The sequence below is a fragment of the Siphateles boraxobius genome, unplaced genomic scaffold, assembly GCF_051911475.1.
Source record: "Siphateles boraxobius isolate OS27281-9 unplaced genomic scaffold, OSU_SipBor_1 20, whole genome shotgun sequence".
Lineage (NCBI taxonomy): Eukaryota > Metazoa > Chordata > Actinopteri > Cypriniformes > Leuciscidae > Siphateles > Siphateles boraxobius.
This window is the reverse complement of record NW_027508811.1, coordinates 11,239,576-11,258,465: the sequence shown is the minus strand read 5'-3', so window position 1 is coordinate 11,258,465 and position 18,890 is coordinate 11,239,576. Positions and strand designations below refer to the sequence as shown.

General features: G+C 36.4%; 2 protein-coding genes across 7 annotated transcripts in view; one reads left to right on the top strand and one right to left on the bottom strand.

Annotated features, from left to right (window-relative positions):
* wdfy4 (WDFY family member 4) overlaps positions 1-6,090 on the bottom strand; it is a 46,879-nt gene extending 40,789 nt beyond the window's left edge. For 2 of the 5 annotated variants that reach the window (XM_077236744.1, XM_077236745.1), the window contains exons 1-8: positions 5,848-6,090; positions 4,657-4,893; positions 3,643-3,754; positions 3,187-3,293; positions 2,510-2,662; positions 2,105-2,294; positions 1,375-1,564; positions 302-462 (exon numbers count right to left, since the gene is read on the bottom strand). In XM_077236744.1, the coding sequence (XP_077092859.1) occupies positions 302-462; positions 1,375-1,564; positions 2,105-2,294; positions 2,510-2,662; positions 3,187-3,293; positions 3,643-3,754; positions 4,657-4,893; positions 5,848-6,012 (1,315 nt within the window). In that variant the 5' untranslated portion in view covers positions 6,013-6,090. Of the gene's footprint in view, positions 1-301; positions 463-1,374; positions 1,565-2,104; positions 2,295-2,509; positions 2,663-3,186; positions 3,294-3,642; positions 3,755-4,656; positions 4,894-5,297; positions 5,436-5,847 lie in introns of those variants that run through there. The other 3 variants (XM_077236741.1, XM_077236742.1, XM_077236743.1) reach the window with 2 other exon arrangements.
* A 905-nt stretch (positions 6,091-6,995) lies between these two features.
* Positions 6,996-17,837, top strand: LOC143744982 (uncharacterized). Of its 2 annotated transcripts, XM_077236740.1 has the most exons (11): positions 6,996-7,016; positions 7,633-7,772; positions 10,352-10,487; positions 10,600-10,710; positions 10,869-11,001; positions 13,609-13,787; positions 15,257-15,330; positions 15,417-15,579; positions 15,674-15,756; positions 15,850-16,040; positions 16,918-17,591. In XM_077236740.1, the coding sequence occupies exons 2-11, from the start codon at positions 7,664-7,666 to the stop codon at positions 17,374-17,376; spliced, it is 1,638 nt and encodes a 545-aa protein (XP_077092855.1). In that variant the 5' UTR covers positions 6,996-7,016; positions 7,633-7,663; the 3' UTR covers positions 17,377-17,591. The 2 variants fall into 2 exon arrangements, with proteins under 2 accessions (XP_077092855.1, XP_077092854.1); XM_077236739.1 differs by lacking the exon at positions 6,996-7,016 and having other exon boundaries at positions 7,446-7,772; positions 16,918-17,837.
* Positions 17,838-18,890: the final 1,053 nt, after the last annotated feature.

Sequence of the window (18,890 nt, the reverse complement as noted above, 5' to 3'; positions counted from 1 at the left end):
AATATAGCTGCAGAGGGTAATAAGATTGAGTTTCACCCATAATTAAAATCACATCAAAGCCAAATGAAATAAAGCTTTAAAAAGGTGCTGTTTTTCTCTCTCTCAGGAGTGAGGTGCTCTGGTGGTGATGAATGGGGAATTGCTGTATAGATGAAGAGAATGGATGCAGGGTGGCTTAACCAGGTTAGTGAGGAGAGCTACACTTCATCATCTTGGACATAATTGCCTTTTCTGTGGCGTTACTATGAGGTGGCGCAGCAGAGATGCAGAGTGGCACTCACTGTCTGTCATGGCGGCTTACCGTTAGTCAGGGTGGGGTCAAACCTGAAGCCTGGAGGTTGGGGGTTGTTCACACATATGGCCACCTTCAGCTCAGCCTTGCCAAAAAGCGTAAATGATGCGATGAGGCCTAGAAAGTCTTGAAAGACTAGAAGGTGCTCATCTGTTACTTCCTCCTCACAGCTGCAAAAGGTAAATATAAATCATTCTCGAGTCCAGTATGGCTACATGTTTGCATCAGCTCAAAGAAAAAAAAATATAAATTCTAGTAAAATACAGTATGAATGGTATTTTGTATTATTTTTTTCTTTACAACTCACTAAACTCACTTTGGTGAAAGGTACACTACAGTTCAGTGTCAGTATGATATACAGTATATATATATATATATATATATATATATAAATTAATATTTTCATTCAACAAAAAAGCATCATATTAATCAGAAATTACAGTAAAGAGATTTATACTGCTGCAAAAAAATTCTTCTTTCCAAAACATTAAAAAATCTTATATACCCCAACGGTAGTGTAAGTAACAGACAACTAGGTAACAGTGGTCTTCTTAATTTCTAAGCATTCTTACAGTATGTGCACAGAAAAGTAACACAAACACGCCTGTGTGGTTAAATGTAGATGCTCGCACACAGGTTTTACGTACAAATACGTGTGTAAGCATGCATGGTGAATGAAACCTATTGTTCATTGAGGGCGGTCTTGTCCTGTAGTGACCCTTGCTGTGAGGAAGCGCAGGCACACAGTGAGTTAGAGAGAGCTGGCATGTTCAGTAATATGATTGAGCTCAATTTACTGCTGATCTCATTACGAGCTCTTTAATTATTGAATTCTGCGGCATTCAAAAAGAAACTTGCAGGAGGAGGGAGATGAGAATGAGATGAAGAGAGCTACAGAAAGGAATGGAAAGTACCTAAGAATGCATTAAGCAAATGCATTTTCTCAAGGTGGTGGTCTACCTAGTTTTTTAAAGCTTCAGAGACAATTAGTCTTCAGTTGTGCCTTTCATATGTGCACTATTTAGTGACAATCTCCAATTATTATATTTATGATTTTTTCCCAACAAAACTCATGAATTTACCGTAACAAGATGGCCTGAAAGATGTCATAGCCGTCGTTGTTCTCAAACTCCTCAAAAAGAGCAGGGCTGACTGGATAAGAGTCCTTCACAAAGCTGAAAACACTCACAGCCACCCCAGCAAGAACATGACCAGGGACGTCCACGCTGATCTTATGCATGTTCTGGATGCAGATCTTCATGCAGTTACTAGCTAAAGGAAACAAAACACTATAAATAAGTTTAATAGAATTAAATAAATTACCTGAGGTATATACTAACAACCCAGGAACTAAGTTTCCCAAAGTCATTCTGTAAATCTGTCCTTATTGTCACTGGCTCCAAGATAGTAGATAAGATCTAACTTGGATTATGTTCAATATAATATCTTAGACCCAGAACTGCTAAAAAGGGGGTCAACTGGAAGCTTTTGTATCGTGCCCGAGATTTTCTAACTGCGACTTCCAAATGTTATGTAATCAGAAGTCTGGGACAACTAAGTAATTCAATTTAGCATCATGTGAAAGTAAATCAATATCATAGTCATCTGATGATATGCTTATATTCTCTTTCCATATTTAGCCAAAACACAATCATTTTGTTGATACTACCTAGATATTAAAGTAGAATATTACACCAATGCACTTGTTCAATAAAATAAATTTGAAAATTTTATTATTAAAAATACAATCTAATAAGATGCCTTCAGTTGGCCGAAGAATGGGCTGGGGCTCGTGTGTGTGTGGTTGTTGACCTTGCAGTGCAGGTACAGTGTTGCGAGCTTGTGCAGCAGACACTGCTTGGAGCACACGGGACGCCTGCTGTCTCCATGAGGGGCTGCACTGATCCCACAGAAGGGTGAGAGAGATCATCACACTTGAAAGCTCCTGGGTCTCCAGCAGAGCCTCCACAAAACACACATGCCTGCAGAGCTGCAACATCACCTGAGCAGAGGTGAAGGTTTGAAGAGTTATATTTCTGTTAGTTTGACACAAATGCATCAAATATGTACATGTATGTTTAATAATACTAAAAGAAATCACTTTCTGAAACTGGATGTGCTAATGGAGAAACAGTATCCCATTATAAAACACAAGATGAGCATCTGTAGCGTAATTGCTTTACAGCGTAAAATAAAGCATTTAAAAAATGTAAAAACCTGAATAAGAGTGTCCTGAAAAGAGCATTTGACTTCCACTTCGTCATTCTTCTGAGGGTCAAAACTCTCTTTTCTAGGAGGCAAAGCTACAAACAGGTACAGACACTTGACTAAGGCAGCAGGTAGACCTGTCTTGATCATTACACCAACCTCCTGTCAAAGAACACAACAGCTTCCTGTCAAAACACGACTAGACAGGGTCGAGTCAAACGGAAGAATGCTTTCAATGACAGATCTAGGCATCTGAACACTAACTTAGGGAAAAAAAGAAAAAGATGACATTATATATTTTTTTATTACTGTCAAAAAAATATGATAACGCTTTACAATAAGGTCTCATTTGTTAACATTAGTTGATGTATTGAGTAACATGAAGAATACATGTATTTATTAATCTTTATTAATGTTAGTTGATCAAAAATAGTCCTTAATGGTCCTTTGATTAATGCTGATATTAACAATAACTAAGATTAATAAATACTCAAGAAGTATTGTTTATTCTTAGTTCATATTAACTAAAGTAGTTAACTAATGAAACCTTATTGTAAAGTGTTACCTAAAATACATCAGAATTGCACTTTAACTATATCTTTAAAATGTGTAGGTACAATAACTGGCAAAGTAAGTACGAAACTGATTGCATAAACAAATATATCCGTTTTCATAGTACGACTTACAGTGTCTCTGTTAGACAAAAGAGATATTGATTTGAGCAGAAGCCATCCTTGGTTGCTTTTGACCTCTGACCTCTGAAACAACTGCTCCAATTCATACCGGGCTTCCTCTATTTTAAACAAAGCCATAAAAGCAACAGAAAGCACAATTAAAGCCATTCGATTTTACTATGTATTAGCACACAACAGATAAGTGAGGTTTTAGGTTCTTTACACACAGACAAATACATTTTAAATGATCTATTTTAAAATAAATGCACACGAACAATAGCCAAAATGGTCAACATTGATTTTGCTGCATGTTTGTGAAATAAAGAAGTGGGCTACTTCCCTATAAACACCGACACAGCAATCTGTGTTTGCTTTGTATTTGCCCTTTAGTGACTTCACTAATGCCACTGTTATCACTTTGCAACTTTATTAACATACTGCATTGAATTAAATGTTATTTTTAGGTACCTGCCGGCTTTTCTGCCACTCTCTGCTGTATATGACAGACAAGAGCTTCTCCAACCTGCAGCGCCAGGCCCTGGAGATCCAGATCATCAAGGCCGCTGCCGCTCTCTGAGACCTTATGAAGAGTTAGTGGAAAGATTGTTTATGCTAATATTTAAACACGAACACAATAACTATAAATAGGTTTGAGATGTTCGTGACTAATTTCTCACAAAGGTAATCATGTTAATAGTAAATCGATAGCATAATCAACACTTATCACAAGGCAAAAAACAAAAACATCTTCACATTTTCAGTTTCATTTCCCTAAGCTGAGTGAATATTTCACCTAACATTTCTAACTTCAATCCCTACTTCTGTGTGACTTTTCAAGTGGATGTGGTGCCTTTCTCCTTACTCTATGGTTGCTTAAATCCCAGTAAGAATGCATGAGTGGTAAGTCAAATGAGTCACACGTAAACCTCCACACATGCATCACCACGGCCTGTGAGCGTGATTACATCTCAGTTGGTCATGAGTGTTTGTCAGTGCAGCCACATACCAGATCAACTGTCTGCTAGTGACAGATCACTGATGGAATTTAAACAGGAAATGCAATATTTTAGCTTAATCGATGTCAGCATAAAGCAAAGTGCTTCAGTCAAAGGGACGTGAATTTTATCCAATCACTGAAGAGTGAAGTGAAGATTGTTTTTATGATGAATTATATGAATTAAGAGCTTTTTTAAGTAATTAAAACTTTTATTAACAAAAAGTGATAAAGATAGTAAAGTGATTGAACATCCTCTTCATGAAACAATATTAAGCAGCACAACTGTTTTCAACTGATAATAATAAGCTGAAGCCATTCTAATAAGCATATTCTATTATTCTTATTCAGCATATTCTGAAGGATTATGCAACACTAAACACTATGAACCCCCCCCCCCCCTCTCTATAATAGCCGTGTTCAAAACTTTTGAACTGACAGTTTATAAAAATCAGTTCTCCTTCCTTCCTCTCACTGATTTTCTGTACCTGGATGAACAGAAGCAGTAGTCGGCCGAGCTCTTGGTCTGTTTGTTCTGGTGACCATTGGCCCAACTGAGTTAGCTGATCTCTCAGAAACATCACTAGGTCCTCATCTGCTTTCAGGTCCCCATTTGTCTCACTGTTAATTTGGGTAGTTTTCAGTTCTGTACTCTCTGAACTCTCCCCTGACGCACTAAGTTCCCCGTTCTCATTACTGATTTTGTCCATTTCTCCACCCGGCTCCTATAAAAAAGAAAAAGAAAAAAGGTGATGAATGAAAGGTTACAATGAAACACACACACACACACACTGATACCATATCTGCTATTACCTTACAACATTTACTGAATCTGCTTTCTCAATTAAATGACCATCAAGGAAGTTATTGCACAAATAACAGCTTAACTGATTTTTATCTTTTGTTTTCTCTGATTTTCATCCATCACATTCTTTCAAAAACAAATGATCTGGTATATGCTGTAATTATAATTTTACAGCTCAAGGGAATTTTAAGTGAAACATCTGAGACACAGTATGAAACATAAAAAGGAACATAATTTATTATTGATGCCTAAAATATAAAAAGGAACTCAATTCTATAGTCTAGAGCCATAAAACATTTTTTTCAGGGCTTTCCTGCAACTTACAATCAGTTGTTTGCACGTTAATGTGATCTTGTGATGTAAAGTTGTGAGCTTGTTTTGCTACAGGGAAGACAATTCACATTCCAGGAGAACAGACATGTTTGCACTGCAAATTCCCGCCAGTGTATTCACTCTGTGGCTAAATACAGCACATACATGTCAGTGTTATTGTATCCAAAGCCTGTAATAATATGTAATTCAGTACATTCTTGCTTGTCTCTTGCTGAAATGTTTAAACCTGATACAATAATATCTATCTGATCAAATAAATTAGTTTGCGGACAAACAAATTAGGCTTAGAAAGTACTTGACCAGAAGCAGTGAAGCTTCCTTGTTTAACTTTAACGTTATCTTGCTGTGTTCCAGCAAGTTGAGCCGCCAAGCGACAAAACTAGTTTTGAATGCACTTCAGTGAGACAACTACATGACAACCACAGCTGTCAATATTAGTCTCTGTTGTTGTGTGCAGATATGTGCATTATCCTCTCAAACTATAATATAAACCCCTGGCAGGCGAAAATCCAGTTCAGTCAGACTGTAACCCGACACATACCTGTTGTTTGGTAGGTGGCATCTCAAGCCTCTGATAAGGCTTGTTTGTGTACGTAGATGGCTGGACAGAAGGCTTTACTCTGGGTTCCCATATCACAACACTCAGTGAGTGGCCAGCTGAAACATTACTAATCCATGAACTTTGCACAATGTGAGACTCTGACATCAGCTGCGCCTAGTCATGTGCCTCACTTCCTAGTGAAAAATGCAGAAGGAACACTCTTTTGTGCGGCTCTGTGTGTTTTCCACATTTTAATAGGCTCAAAATATAATAATTTGAAGAAGACTGTAGTGAAGCAATCGGGCTGATTTTCCTTATTTTATTCCAAAGGGGAGATTTAAAATCGACCAATCAAAATGGAATTTGAGGGCACGTAAATAGTATCTGCCCTCTGGTGTTTAAAGTTATTCAATTTTTTTATTTCACTGAGCGCTTTAAGATGCGGTAGATGTTAAACAAAACAATAGTGACATCGTGTGGTGATTCAAGATAGCTCACGTATAGTAGGCCTACGGGGACTTCGCAATGAACAATTAAAATCGTACAGCTTTATCTGGTATATTCATCTGTTTAGACAACTGTAACATTTAACAAACTAATGGAGTGGAGAAGTCAAATAGCAAAGTGTGTTTTTTCTATGGTTTTGAGCCGTTGAAACACAACGGCTAGACTGTTTCTCGGCTAGACACCGACTGACTGGGCATGAGTTTTATTTACGTTTGATTTCTTGGTTGGTTTAGTTAGATACAAAAACAAAATGCAAATCAAAATACCCCCACCCACAAGTATAACTGTCAGACAAAAATAGATCTTCAGATATGTATGCGTAGCAACCACATTCGACCGCTCCAGACACGAATCACACAATGTCGTGTCGGACACAGTCAGTGCCTGATAGAGTTGTGAGGCAAGTCGGCTGCCTACGTATTTGGACGCAGTGATCCTCCCTGGTTTTCACTAGCAGCTATATGTGCATTGTAGGACTTTTTAGGGGAAACTGAGACAGCTACAATGACAGACTCCCTGATCAGTTGCCTGGCTAGTGAACTAGTGAGCTGATTGAGACATTACCTATTAAACAAAAATGAAAATTGTTGTAATGGGCGAGGTTTAGCAGCTCGGACTTTTAACTGTCTATGCTCGGACGTAGTCTCTAATTAATTAGCCAGGTAAGATGTGTCTTAAAATATTGTTATTATTTTATGTATTTCCTCCTGCTTTATTACTTAATGAATATTTATTTCTTAATGAAAATATGAATGTTAACATTATTCAAATATAGTGGCGTTATTCCGGTCTGCAGTTTCATCAGGACGTCTGCAGTTACGTTTATCATGTGGTACCTGTGACGTTTCCCCGCGCTGTCAAGCTGGACCAATCACAGTCGTTTGCGGTTACACCATAGGCATTACTTTCATTTTTTTAGATTCGTGAGGTAAAACAAAATATAAGTATACCATGTTCAACCTTGCATTTAAATATATTACAAACAATTATACTTTCATTGTCTTCAGTGAGGAAAAAAAAAACTTGATGCGGTTCAGGGTTTCGGGCCGCAGAGCGCCCCTAGAGGAAACATTAGACACTTCTCTCCCTTCACCTCCAGAGGGCGGGGTTTCCCTTAAATCAGTAGTACAGCATGCATATTATCAGATTCGCTCTTATCGAATGAATTAAAATCTAATGGGGCGAATTTTGTGATGGACGTAGATGCAACAAACTAACAGAACAATTAAAATATCCTTTTATAATGTGTTTCTTACAGTTGACCGATCATTTCTTCAGTCTACAGAAGGCGTAAATAAATGGTGGCAGAATGTTGCAAGCTTCTTCAGGAAGTTGTATATTTGAATCGACTCAACGGGGTGAGATCGATCGAGTTTCCCATTTATTACAGCAGGATCGGGGCGTCTTAAAACAAAAAGGTGAGTCTTTTGTTTTAAAGGGTGCTGAAATGGATTCACAGTGACAGATGATGGCAGAGATTACACTGATCTAGGCTACTGGTCAATAGAGCATCATGTAGCAGCTACGCGTTTTTCTCTCTCCCACTTAACGTTATCGTTCGGTTTATTATCTATTAATGGCCACTATTGATTAAAGAAAAGACCTAATCGTGCGATAAGTTTCAATGCATTTGTCGTTTCAATAGCCAGACTGTTTCCGTCCGATACCTGTTACGCTTTGTAAGATGTCCTCTAACACACCTTTTATAGTTCTATGGTAATTTAATTCAATTCACATTTATTTGTATAGCGCTTTTCACAATACATAGCGTTTCAAAACAGCTTTACAGAAAATGCATGCGTCTACATTACAATTTAGAGTGGTATGCTATCAGAGGTCATATGCTGTGTAACGTTACGTTATTTATTTCAGAAATGTAACTTTACAAATCACACAGTTTGCTAACAATGTATTAAAGGTAGAAAGCAATGAGCTCATTTAAGTAATGAATACAATTTGTTAACAAATGAATAGGATATAGAAAATGTAGCATTGGTGCATGTTGATTCAGAGCTTGCTTCATCTGAAGTCCTTGCAGTTGTTAGTGCTCTGTCTCTTCACAGGTGTTGGGCATCTGAAGTCTTCATTAGAGGTTGGATCCAAACTGGAAATTACATCTCATTAGTTACCTCAGTCAAGATGGGCATCCCAAGACAAAAACAGCAAAGCAAATGGAAAATAATTAGCGTGGCTGCTGCTGCATTTGATCTGATATAAGTGGAGTACAAGTTTATGAGATGCATTATATGAATGCTTGGCTAAAGAGATGCGTCTGTAATCTAGATTTAAAATAGCAGAGAGACTATGAGCCCCGAACAATATCTGGACAGATTCTATATAGTCAGTAGCAATACTTTATATTGATACGGAACTTAATAGGTAACTAGTGTAGAGATGATATAATTGATGATTTTCCTATAAGAACTCTAGCAGCTGCATTTTGGACTAATTGTAGCTTGTTTATTGAGGATGCAGGACAACCAACCAGCTAGTAATGCATTACTGTAATGTAATCTAGAGGTCAAGAATCCATGAAATAACTTTTCTGCATCTGAAACAGACAGCATGTTTCTGAGGTGGAAGAAGTCTGTTTTTGTAACATGAAATATGATTTTCGAAAGACAAGTTACTGTCTAATATAACACCCAGGTATTTAACTATAGAGGATGAAATAACAGTACATCCTTCTAGATGCAAATTGTATTCTAAGAGATTCTGTGTACAGGTTTTTGGTCCAATAAGTAATACCTCGGTCTTATCTGTATTTAATAGAAGAAAATTTCTGGTCATGCAATGTTTTATATCTTTAACACACTCGTCTGGTCGTGATGAAATATATAACTGAGTCTCATCGGTATAGCAGTGGAAACTAATTCCATGTTTTCTTATAATATTACCATGTGGCAGCATGTATATTGAAAATAGCGAGGGGCTAACACGGATCCTTGTGGCACTCCATAATTTACTGACGTTATCTTAGATTTTTCCCTGTTTAAATAGACAAAATGGTAACAGTCTGATAGGTACAATCTAAACCACCTTCATAATGTAATATAGTAACCATATAGTATATTTTTCTCCTAAAATACTATATAGTTAAGCTGTCACCATGGTGATCAAAAAAGGGGAATTCAACTGATAAATAGTCTGCAAGCTTACTGTGGGAAATTTCATACCTGGTTTTACAGTTGCAACTATTTATTAATTGTCAATATCAACTATTGACTATCAACAAATCTTTTTTAAGGAAATTAAGCCGGTGCAAATTATAAGAGTCAATCCTGTTATAGCTACAGTACAGTAGCAAGATCGAACAATTTATTTAACCTCTTACACAATAATGGGCAAACAGGATGTTAATAAAGAGATAAAGTTAGCCATTGGTCGACATATGTGTTATGTATGTTTATATATATATATATATATATATATATATATATATATATATATATATAGATAGATAGATAGATAGATAGATAGATAGATATATTATAATTAATATGATTTCTTAAAATCTTTAAAAAATTGCGAGTTTAGTACTGTATAAAGTGTATATATATATATATAGACATATAGCTCTGGTCCATTAGGCCTAAAAAATATTAACAGATACAACTTTGGTTTTAATATTAAATTAGTAAATGTTGAAATCAAGTATTTTTTGTTGTTAGTTCAGGTTAAATAATGGAGCAAACTACTGTTAACTAATGGAACCTTATTGTAAAGTGTTACCCTGCTAGGCATTAACATCATGAAACTCAGTAAAGCTGCTTTAAACTGTGTGTATTGTGAAAAGCACTATATAAATAAAATGACTTGACTCTAAACTTTTATAACTGATGAGCAATACAGATACATAGACATCCATGAGAGATTATTTTATGTATACACAACTTTTCCACTAAATGTGTATATTTCAATTGTCAACACATGTTTTGGAATATGCACAAAAAACTTTTTCAAAGTCATTTTTTGTAAAGTTTTCTCATTTTCTCAGGTTGGGGAGGTTTCACAGCCCTCCACTTTGCTGCTCTCCATGGAAACCGGCCAGTGGCTGAGCTTCTGCTGAACAGTGGTGCTGATCCGAACATCCCTTGTGATGCAGGACAAACTCCTTTTCACTTCGCTTGCAGGTACGAGAGACCTCATCCATCTTATGTTTGTGATTTTAATTGAAACATCCATCATAAACTCTGCTTCTCCTGAAAGATAATAAGGGCTTACTGTGCTGTGTTATTCTAACAGAAATGGCAATATTTATATCATGCACAAAATGATGCAGCACGGTGCAGACTTACAGATAGTAGATGAGCAGGGGAAATCGTCTCTTCATCATGCAGTCGGTGGTGGAAGCGTGTAAGTAACTGGGCCTGTTACATTAGTGGAGGACAAACTAATACAAAAACACTCAGGGTTGTTAAAAATAATTATAGTTTTGTTTTGGTGTATGCTGCATACTTCATTATATTTTTCCTCTATGTTTTTCTAAGTTTCTCTCTCATTTTCGTTCTCAGTATTGCCACCCAGTACCTGTGGGAGACTGGAATGTTCCGATTCTCGGATGCAGATAACTATCAGGTCACGCCGTTGCATTTGGCAGCTTCCACGGGCAATACTGATGTAGTCCGGTATCTCCTTAGAGCGAATGTAAGCACTTTTACTCAACAGCACTGTTGAGTAGTTCTCTTATAGGGTGCAGCTAGGCTAAATGGCCACCAAAACACTGATAGACAAGAGCAGAATGGCTGAAAACTGCTATAAATTGCTCCAATCACAATGGAATTTCATTTTATTGGAATGTTATTTTTTTTAAGGTTACTTTGTTAGGGTTAGTTGTTCGTAAGGTTTAAAATTTCCTTAATTGTAAACTAGAACAGACTGTGATTAAAGAGACTTACAATAATCCACCTTATTCCTGACGAGTTTGCTGCGTTTTGAATTATGGGTGGCACTTCCGGTTTGGGGAACTTCCATTCAAAAAGACTGAAACGAATCATTTCAAATCATAAGGTTGCCCTACAAATAAAGCTTATCTGTCAGTTTGACTCAATGAGCTATTAGCTATCAATGAGCTATTCTTTCATGTTTTATTTAAGAATAACATGAGAATAACTAACACTTGGTATTTTAATGTGACACGTTAACAAGAATATCTATGGCAAGAGCTCTTTTCAGTCACTGCATTCTTTTCTCATGATCATTTTATTTGTATTTTCCTTTTGCATTCCACTAAAAAAGGTCAACATATACTGCAGATTTGTATTCTGTTCTTCCGATTTAATTCACCATATATGCCATTAATAATTCACTGGAATGCACAAAGAATCTCTCTTTTTTTTCTCCCCAAATCCTCACGTCTCTTTACAGGTTTGGTTCCACAGGTAAATACAATTTATTATCTGTCAAAATGATTGAAATCACTTTGAAATAGTATCACGCAATGCTGAAGTAAATAATTTTTACATAATACTGTTAAATAATACAGATTACCAACACTGTGATATTTAACCATCCGAATTTGCTGTGGAAAGATTCACGCTTTTGGGGTTATTCGTGGTCTTTGAAAGTGTCTTGTTGATGCTTTTACACTTTTAAATGTCCTTTTAATGTTCAATGGTTGAAGGGTGAGTAGAATAATGTAATGTCATTGTACACATTTAAAAAAATATATATTATTGCGTCCATAGAGCTAGTCTTTTACTGATTGTTTACAGCTTAAAGTTGGAAGTTACACTCATAATTCTCGCAAACCGCCATAGGGCGTAGGAATAATGTGGATAGGCTTAGCTGCAGCACCATCTTAAACTTAAATATGCTTTATAGTCGTCATGAAATGGAAATTGTGATAGTCTTTTCTTCTCTATAGAGTGCAACAGTTTTTCAGAAGTAAAAACTCCATTTATTTTCTCCATAAGGAAATTGATATTGAACGATGACTTATAAACCTTTAAAGCCAGACCTACTGTGAGCTTTGAGTTTGTCAATCCAGCCGTCAGCTTGCATTATTTCATCTTAATTTTAAAATAATCCTGTTTAACAGTGGAATTCCTGATGAAAACTACATTACCCCTGATGCTGTACAGAAGATTACACCAATCAGAGAGTCGTAAAAAGAAATATGGTACAAAATAGCTCTTTAGCTCCACCCACTCCCACTAATCGAATTATGTAATCAAGCCCAACTCCCTACTTTCTCTCGAAATTCTGAAATGTTTGTGTAATATATAATGCATATTTTGACAATAATTAAATATATATATTATTTTTGTATATATACAAAAACAATATATATTTAAGTTTATTGTCAAAATATGCATTTATATATCAACTTTTGTAAATGAGTAGTTTTATATTTCTCCATTGTTTTTAATTCGATTATGCTGTTTGCAATGCTTCATGGGATTGTAGTTCTTTCCCTCACTAAAACCTTTAAGTCCACAGTCTTTTACCTTTGTCTTTTTTACCAATTAAACAAAAAAAAGTTTTGCTTCAAATCAAAGTTTGTAGTGTTGTGATTCACCTCATAGCTTATTGACTTGGTTTATGGCTTATAACCCTTTAACGACTATTTTAAAATCCTTATGAGAAAAATGAATGGAAAAAAATACTTCCGGAACCAGTGCCACTGAAAAAGGGGACGGGCACTCTCTCATGATATATTATCCAAGTGAAATGTATGGTGGCCCTGAAGTGCAAATGTAATTCTGAAAACATAATAGCAAATCAGAAAACACATCAGCAAATAAGAAAACAACAGCAAATTATGAAATTGGTTATTATTTGTAGGTCCACACTCAAGCCTAAGAATTTGCCTGGAAAAGCCATCGATACAGCCATCGACAAAGCTTGTCTAAACGGTTTTAACTTGTCATATGCTTCAACGTGCCAGATATAGTTTGGATTAGTAGGTGCATCTCACAAACCTATGCCGAGTCCTTCGTTCGGTTCCTTGTGGGTTTAGCTCACATAACAAATGGATCACAGTTAAATGTTTCATCTGCAATCTGCTTCTATTTTTTAACCAATTTTATTTCTTTGGGATTCTGGAATTGCTGTGATCTCATGTGAATGCCAGGTTGTTCCTCTTGACACTAAACACATCAGAGAGAAAAGATATTGTTGCAAGAGGGAGGGGGAAGTTAAAAGTTCTGAAATCACAGTTTATTGTTTGAAGTATGTATTTAATCAATGTATTGTTTATATGGTGTTTCAATGTCTTTTCTTTTTGTGTCTTCTGTTTATATCTTTAACCAGAGGTGCACGCCAGAGGCAGTTGACCACCAGGGGGCATCAGCACTTCACGTGGCTGCAGAGAAAGGCATGATTGAGGTGTGCTGGCTACTGTTGAAGAGTGCCGGACTCCACATTTTACACATGAAAAACCACACTGGCCTCACACCTCTAGACCTCTGTAATCAAGGGAATACTTTTAGGTCTGTTGAGAACCATTGAAAAATTTAAAGGCTCTAATTCAGATTATTTATTTATTTATCTTTCCAAGAGTTGTCGGAAAAAAAATTGTGGCAATTAATTTCAAGTAAATAAAAAATTTGCATGGTCAAACCAGGAAAACGAAAAGAATATTTCAATTGTCCTTCACTGCAATTAACATGTAGCTTTAAATGGGTATACACTCACCTAAAGTATTATTAGGAACACCATACTAATACTGTGTTTGACCCCCTTTCGCCTTCAGAACTGCCTTAATTCTACATGGCATTGATTCAACAAGGTGCTGAAGCATTCTTTAGAAAGGTTGGCCCATATTGATAGGATAGCATCTTGCAGTTGATGGAGATTTGTGATATGCACATCCAGGGCACGAAGCTCCTGTTTCACCACATCCCAAAGATGCTCTATTGGGTTGAGATCTGGTGACTGTGGGGGCCATTTTAGTACAGTGAACTCATTGTCATGTTCAAGAAACCAATTTGAAATGATTTGCTTTGTGACATGGTGCATTATCCTGCTGAAAGTAGCCATCAGAGGATGGGTACATGGTGGCCATAAAGGGATGGACATGGTCATAAACAATGCTCAGGTAGGCCGTGGCATTTAAACGATGCCCAATTGGCACTAAGGGGCCTAAAGTGTGCCAAGAAAACATCCCCCACACCATTACACCAGCACCACCAGCCTGCACAGCAATAACAAGGCATGATGGATCCATGTTCTCATTTTGTTTACGCCAAACTCTGACGCTACCATCTGAATGTCTCGACAGAAATCGAGACTCATCAGATGGGGTATCCCCAGACTGGGGATCCGGTGGGGTCTTCTGCTGTTGTAGCCGATCCGCCTCAAGGTTGTGCGTGTTGTGGCTTCACAAATGCTTTGCTGCATACCTCGGTTGTAACGAGTGGTTATTTCAGTCAAAGTTGCTCTTCTATCAGCTTGAATCAGTCGGCCCATTCTCCTCTGACCTCTAGCTTCAAGAAGGCATTTTCGCCCACAGGACTGCCGCATACTGGATGTTTTTCCCTTTTCACACCATTCTTTGTAAACCTTAGAAATGGTTGTGCGTGAAAATCCCAGTAACTGAGCAGATTGTGAAATACTCAGACCGGCCCGTCTGGCACCAACAACCATGCCACGCTCAAAATTGCTTAAATCACCTTTCTTTCCCATTCTGACATTCAGTTTGGAGTTCAGGAGATTGTCTTGACCAGGACCAAACCCCTAAATGCATTGAAGCAACTGCCATGTGATTGGTTGATTAGATAATTGCATTAATGAGAAATTGAACAGGTGTTCCTAATAATCCTTTAGGTGAGTGTTAATATATGTTGTATATTATTTTCAGTTTGTTTTGATTATTTGTATTTCGCCAGTAATTAAATATATCATTAACAGAATAAGAATAACAGAATAATACTTTTTTCTCTCCCTCATTTTTGTGTAGACATCAGCAGCTCTCTGGGATTTTGACACATTTCAGTCAACGACCAAAAGATCTGATTCCTAGGGACTCAAATGGTATCATTTTGTTTCCTGTGGGATTATTGTATTGTAATGATATTCATTGGCTGTAATGTTTATTCATGAAATTCTCTGTTCTCCAGTGATGTACTTCTGGGTGCTGTTGTTACCGTCTCTCAGCGGGGCAGCAGTTCTCATTATAGCTGCGGCTCTTGGTGAATATGGGGGTATCTTCTCTGCAGTGCTTTTCCCCTGTATGGCAAAAGTCATTCTATCTCAGTATCACAGACTGAGCAGCTTTCAAAGGTTAGAGGGTTGTTATTGGAAATTGCTTTGTCACTGATAATATAAGTGATGTTGATGGCGTTATAATAACTTTTTAATCTTTGATTTGGACTAGGTTACCAAACCCTGTTTACCTGGGAACACTGACTGCAGGCCTAATTCATTCCACAGCTTGTTTTCTCTATAAAATTTTACCTAATATCCTTTTCAGATATAGCTTATGTCATCAACCACTTTTACAAGTTGAATCATTTAGATTTGTTTTATGTAAATTTTTCCTTAACTGCTGACGTTTTTGGCCAGCTTATACCCTCTTACACATTTCACTTGTCCATTTTTGTGTGCTTGCTGGACTTTTTTGGAAAGTTCTAAATCAGAACCCAGGACAACTCAAAGATGCTGACACTGATTCAAGGTTTTCCAGCATAGGAGACTTAATGGAAGCCAGCCAGAGCCCAGCCAGATTCTGTATTTATTGTGAGGTGAGCATTTCTTTAACCAGCACTGTCTGCTGACTTAACATACTTGGATAAAGTTCTGTCAGGACCACTATCGTCAAATACGATTGACAATTAGCATACAGTTAGGAATGGCGGTATGGTTCCGTTCTGGGCGAGAACTCCCTACGCATCCATGCAGCCTAGCGTGGATAAAAGCAGGGAGAGCAGTTGGATGGTTAAACAAATCCTTTAAGTACTATATATATATGTATATATATATATATATATATATATTAAATTGTTATGTTGTTATTATTAATCACATTTTATTTTTATTTTTTTTCTGTGGAGGCTTGGATCATCAACCATTATTGGATAGTTAAACAAATCACAAATAAAAAAATAATTAAATTGAATAAATAATAATAATTATTTAATTTGACTTTAATAAGTCACATTTAATAATAATTCTTAACATTATCATTTGTATTAATAATAATAATAATACAAATTTATTATTTTAAGTAACCCTCCTTTCTGTGGAGGATTGGATCCTCAACCATTTTTGGTTGGTTAAACAAATCATTCAAGTAAGATAATTTGTTTTTAATTAATAATAATAATAATTATTATTCACTTTGTTTTTTATTATAATTAAAAATAATAATACAATTCAAATATAATATTTTAAATAATTATAATAATTAGCACTGGATCCTAATCTGATTGCTGGCTAACATATTTTCAGAAAGTCAATTTATTAACCTTATTAAATCCCTTAAGTACTAATATATATATATATATATATGTATATATATATATATATATATATATATATAATAGTATTAAATTATATCATGTTTGTTGATACTTAGAAAAAAATAACAATTTCAAAACTGCACAAGCTATTCTCTTTCAGCTAATTCAAGTGGATAATTGCAAACACTGCCGTTTGTGTGACGTGTGCATCCAGGACTACGACCACCACTGCCTCTTCCTCAATCAGTGTGTGGGACGGGACAACCACCGCACCTTCATCCTCTTCATCATGTCCATGGTAATGGCTCATCTCATCTTTATCCTCAGTGCCGTTTACTACCTCTACCTGAAATTCTCAGGCTTGCAGCTGTCTGACTGGGGCTCAGTGGTGGGAAAAGAGGCTTGGGTCGTCCTGCTGGCTCTGCTCAACATCCTCTCTATGATCTGGGTGGGATGGTTGCTATTCGAGCAGCTTGATGCCATTTCCATGGGAACCACCACCTACTTTAGGCGGTACGACTACAAGGGGCCTTCTAAAAGACAACGGTTGGCAACAGTCCTCTCTTTTCTGCTTGAAGGGAAAAGAAGACAGGAGCAAAGTCAGTCTTTTAGCATTTAGAGACTTTTTTAAATTATAAAGCAACATCACAGTTTAGCCTGTATCTTATTGTTGTTTCTAAAAGCTTGATTATACTACACCGCTGCGCTATCTGGAGGAGTCAAAGCTAGTTGGCGGAAGTCAGAGCCAGTCTGCAGATTTTGTCTTGTCGCGTAGTGTATGATGGGCACCGATTCCGTTTAACAATATTAAACACAATTTAAAACAAAAGAAAATTATTTTGCATCCCATAGTTTGTAAGAAAAAAATACATTATATTACCTAGAGGTCACTGCTGGTTTTCCAATCCCATATTAATATCTGTACTGTGGATTTTTTTTTAAAATGTGAAATATTTTAAATAAACATCTTTGTGTAAATGTATACATTTTAGTTTCTCATTTTTATAATCAATTTGTAAGTAAAACATAATGGATGAATGAGGCCAAATAAATGAGAAAACCGATCAAACACACTGAAAACAGATGTGAAGTTGTTTATTGGCATATTATATTGGGATAAAGTATTTGTTTGAATTATTCTACAAAAATGTTTGCTTTTTTTGAAACATCAATTTAATCTGGTTTAACACTAAATGTATCTATTGATTTGAAAGTAATTCTTGACCAGACTTCTATTCTGGCTGCTCTGACTGCATTAGGATTATGAAGCGCTTGCTCTGCGTTCCCAGCTCTGCTTTTAAGACGGATGTCCATCATTAATCATCTGCGAGGCTTGTGTAGTCTGCTGCTAATTTTCCATTGATTTTGCTGCAGTAATACCGTTCAGTGGAGAAATCTGCAGACCTATATCATTGGTCTAAGTGACATGGCAATGAATAAATGCATTTTGTTTCGACTGAGTCTTGCTAATGCAGGAGAGCATATTCAACATCTTATCTAAGTCTAAGGTTTGATTTAGGACGGGTCATTTATTTTCTCAGATGCCCTTTGTGTCTGTATAAGGCACATGTTTTCCGTATCAATCGAAAACTCTTCAGTCTTTTGCAGTGAATCGCTGCATCAAGTGCTCGTCTTCAGTCCCTCTCTATCACTGGATTTAAATGATAATTCAGGATAATTGCCATTCAGTTTATTCAGTCCCACGCTATGCTTTTATTTTAATGATCATTGCAGGCATATACTTTGAGTCTGAATTACATTTTTAAAGCGCCTTTTTATATTTTCATTTCAAAAAGAATTGTCCTCATGTATCAGTCTTTACACTTAATATTACATGATTTCAGGGCAAGCACACAGTCTACAATGCCCAAGCTAACTTGACTCCATAAAGTAATATAGTTATTATACATGTTACTTTACATATTTACCTTGACTTTATACTGGATTATTGTTGCTCTTCATTTATTGTATTTGTTCAATTAGTACCCATAAGAGTTGTTCAAAATATGTTAATCCATTTGGTCAACAACTTAGAGGCACTTGTACACTGCACTTCTGTTTTCACTTCTGCATTAGCATTCGTCATTTCCTTAGATGTGTCTACCTTCTTGTGATTTCACACTTCTCAGCTTT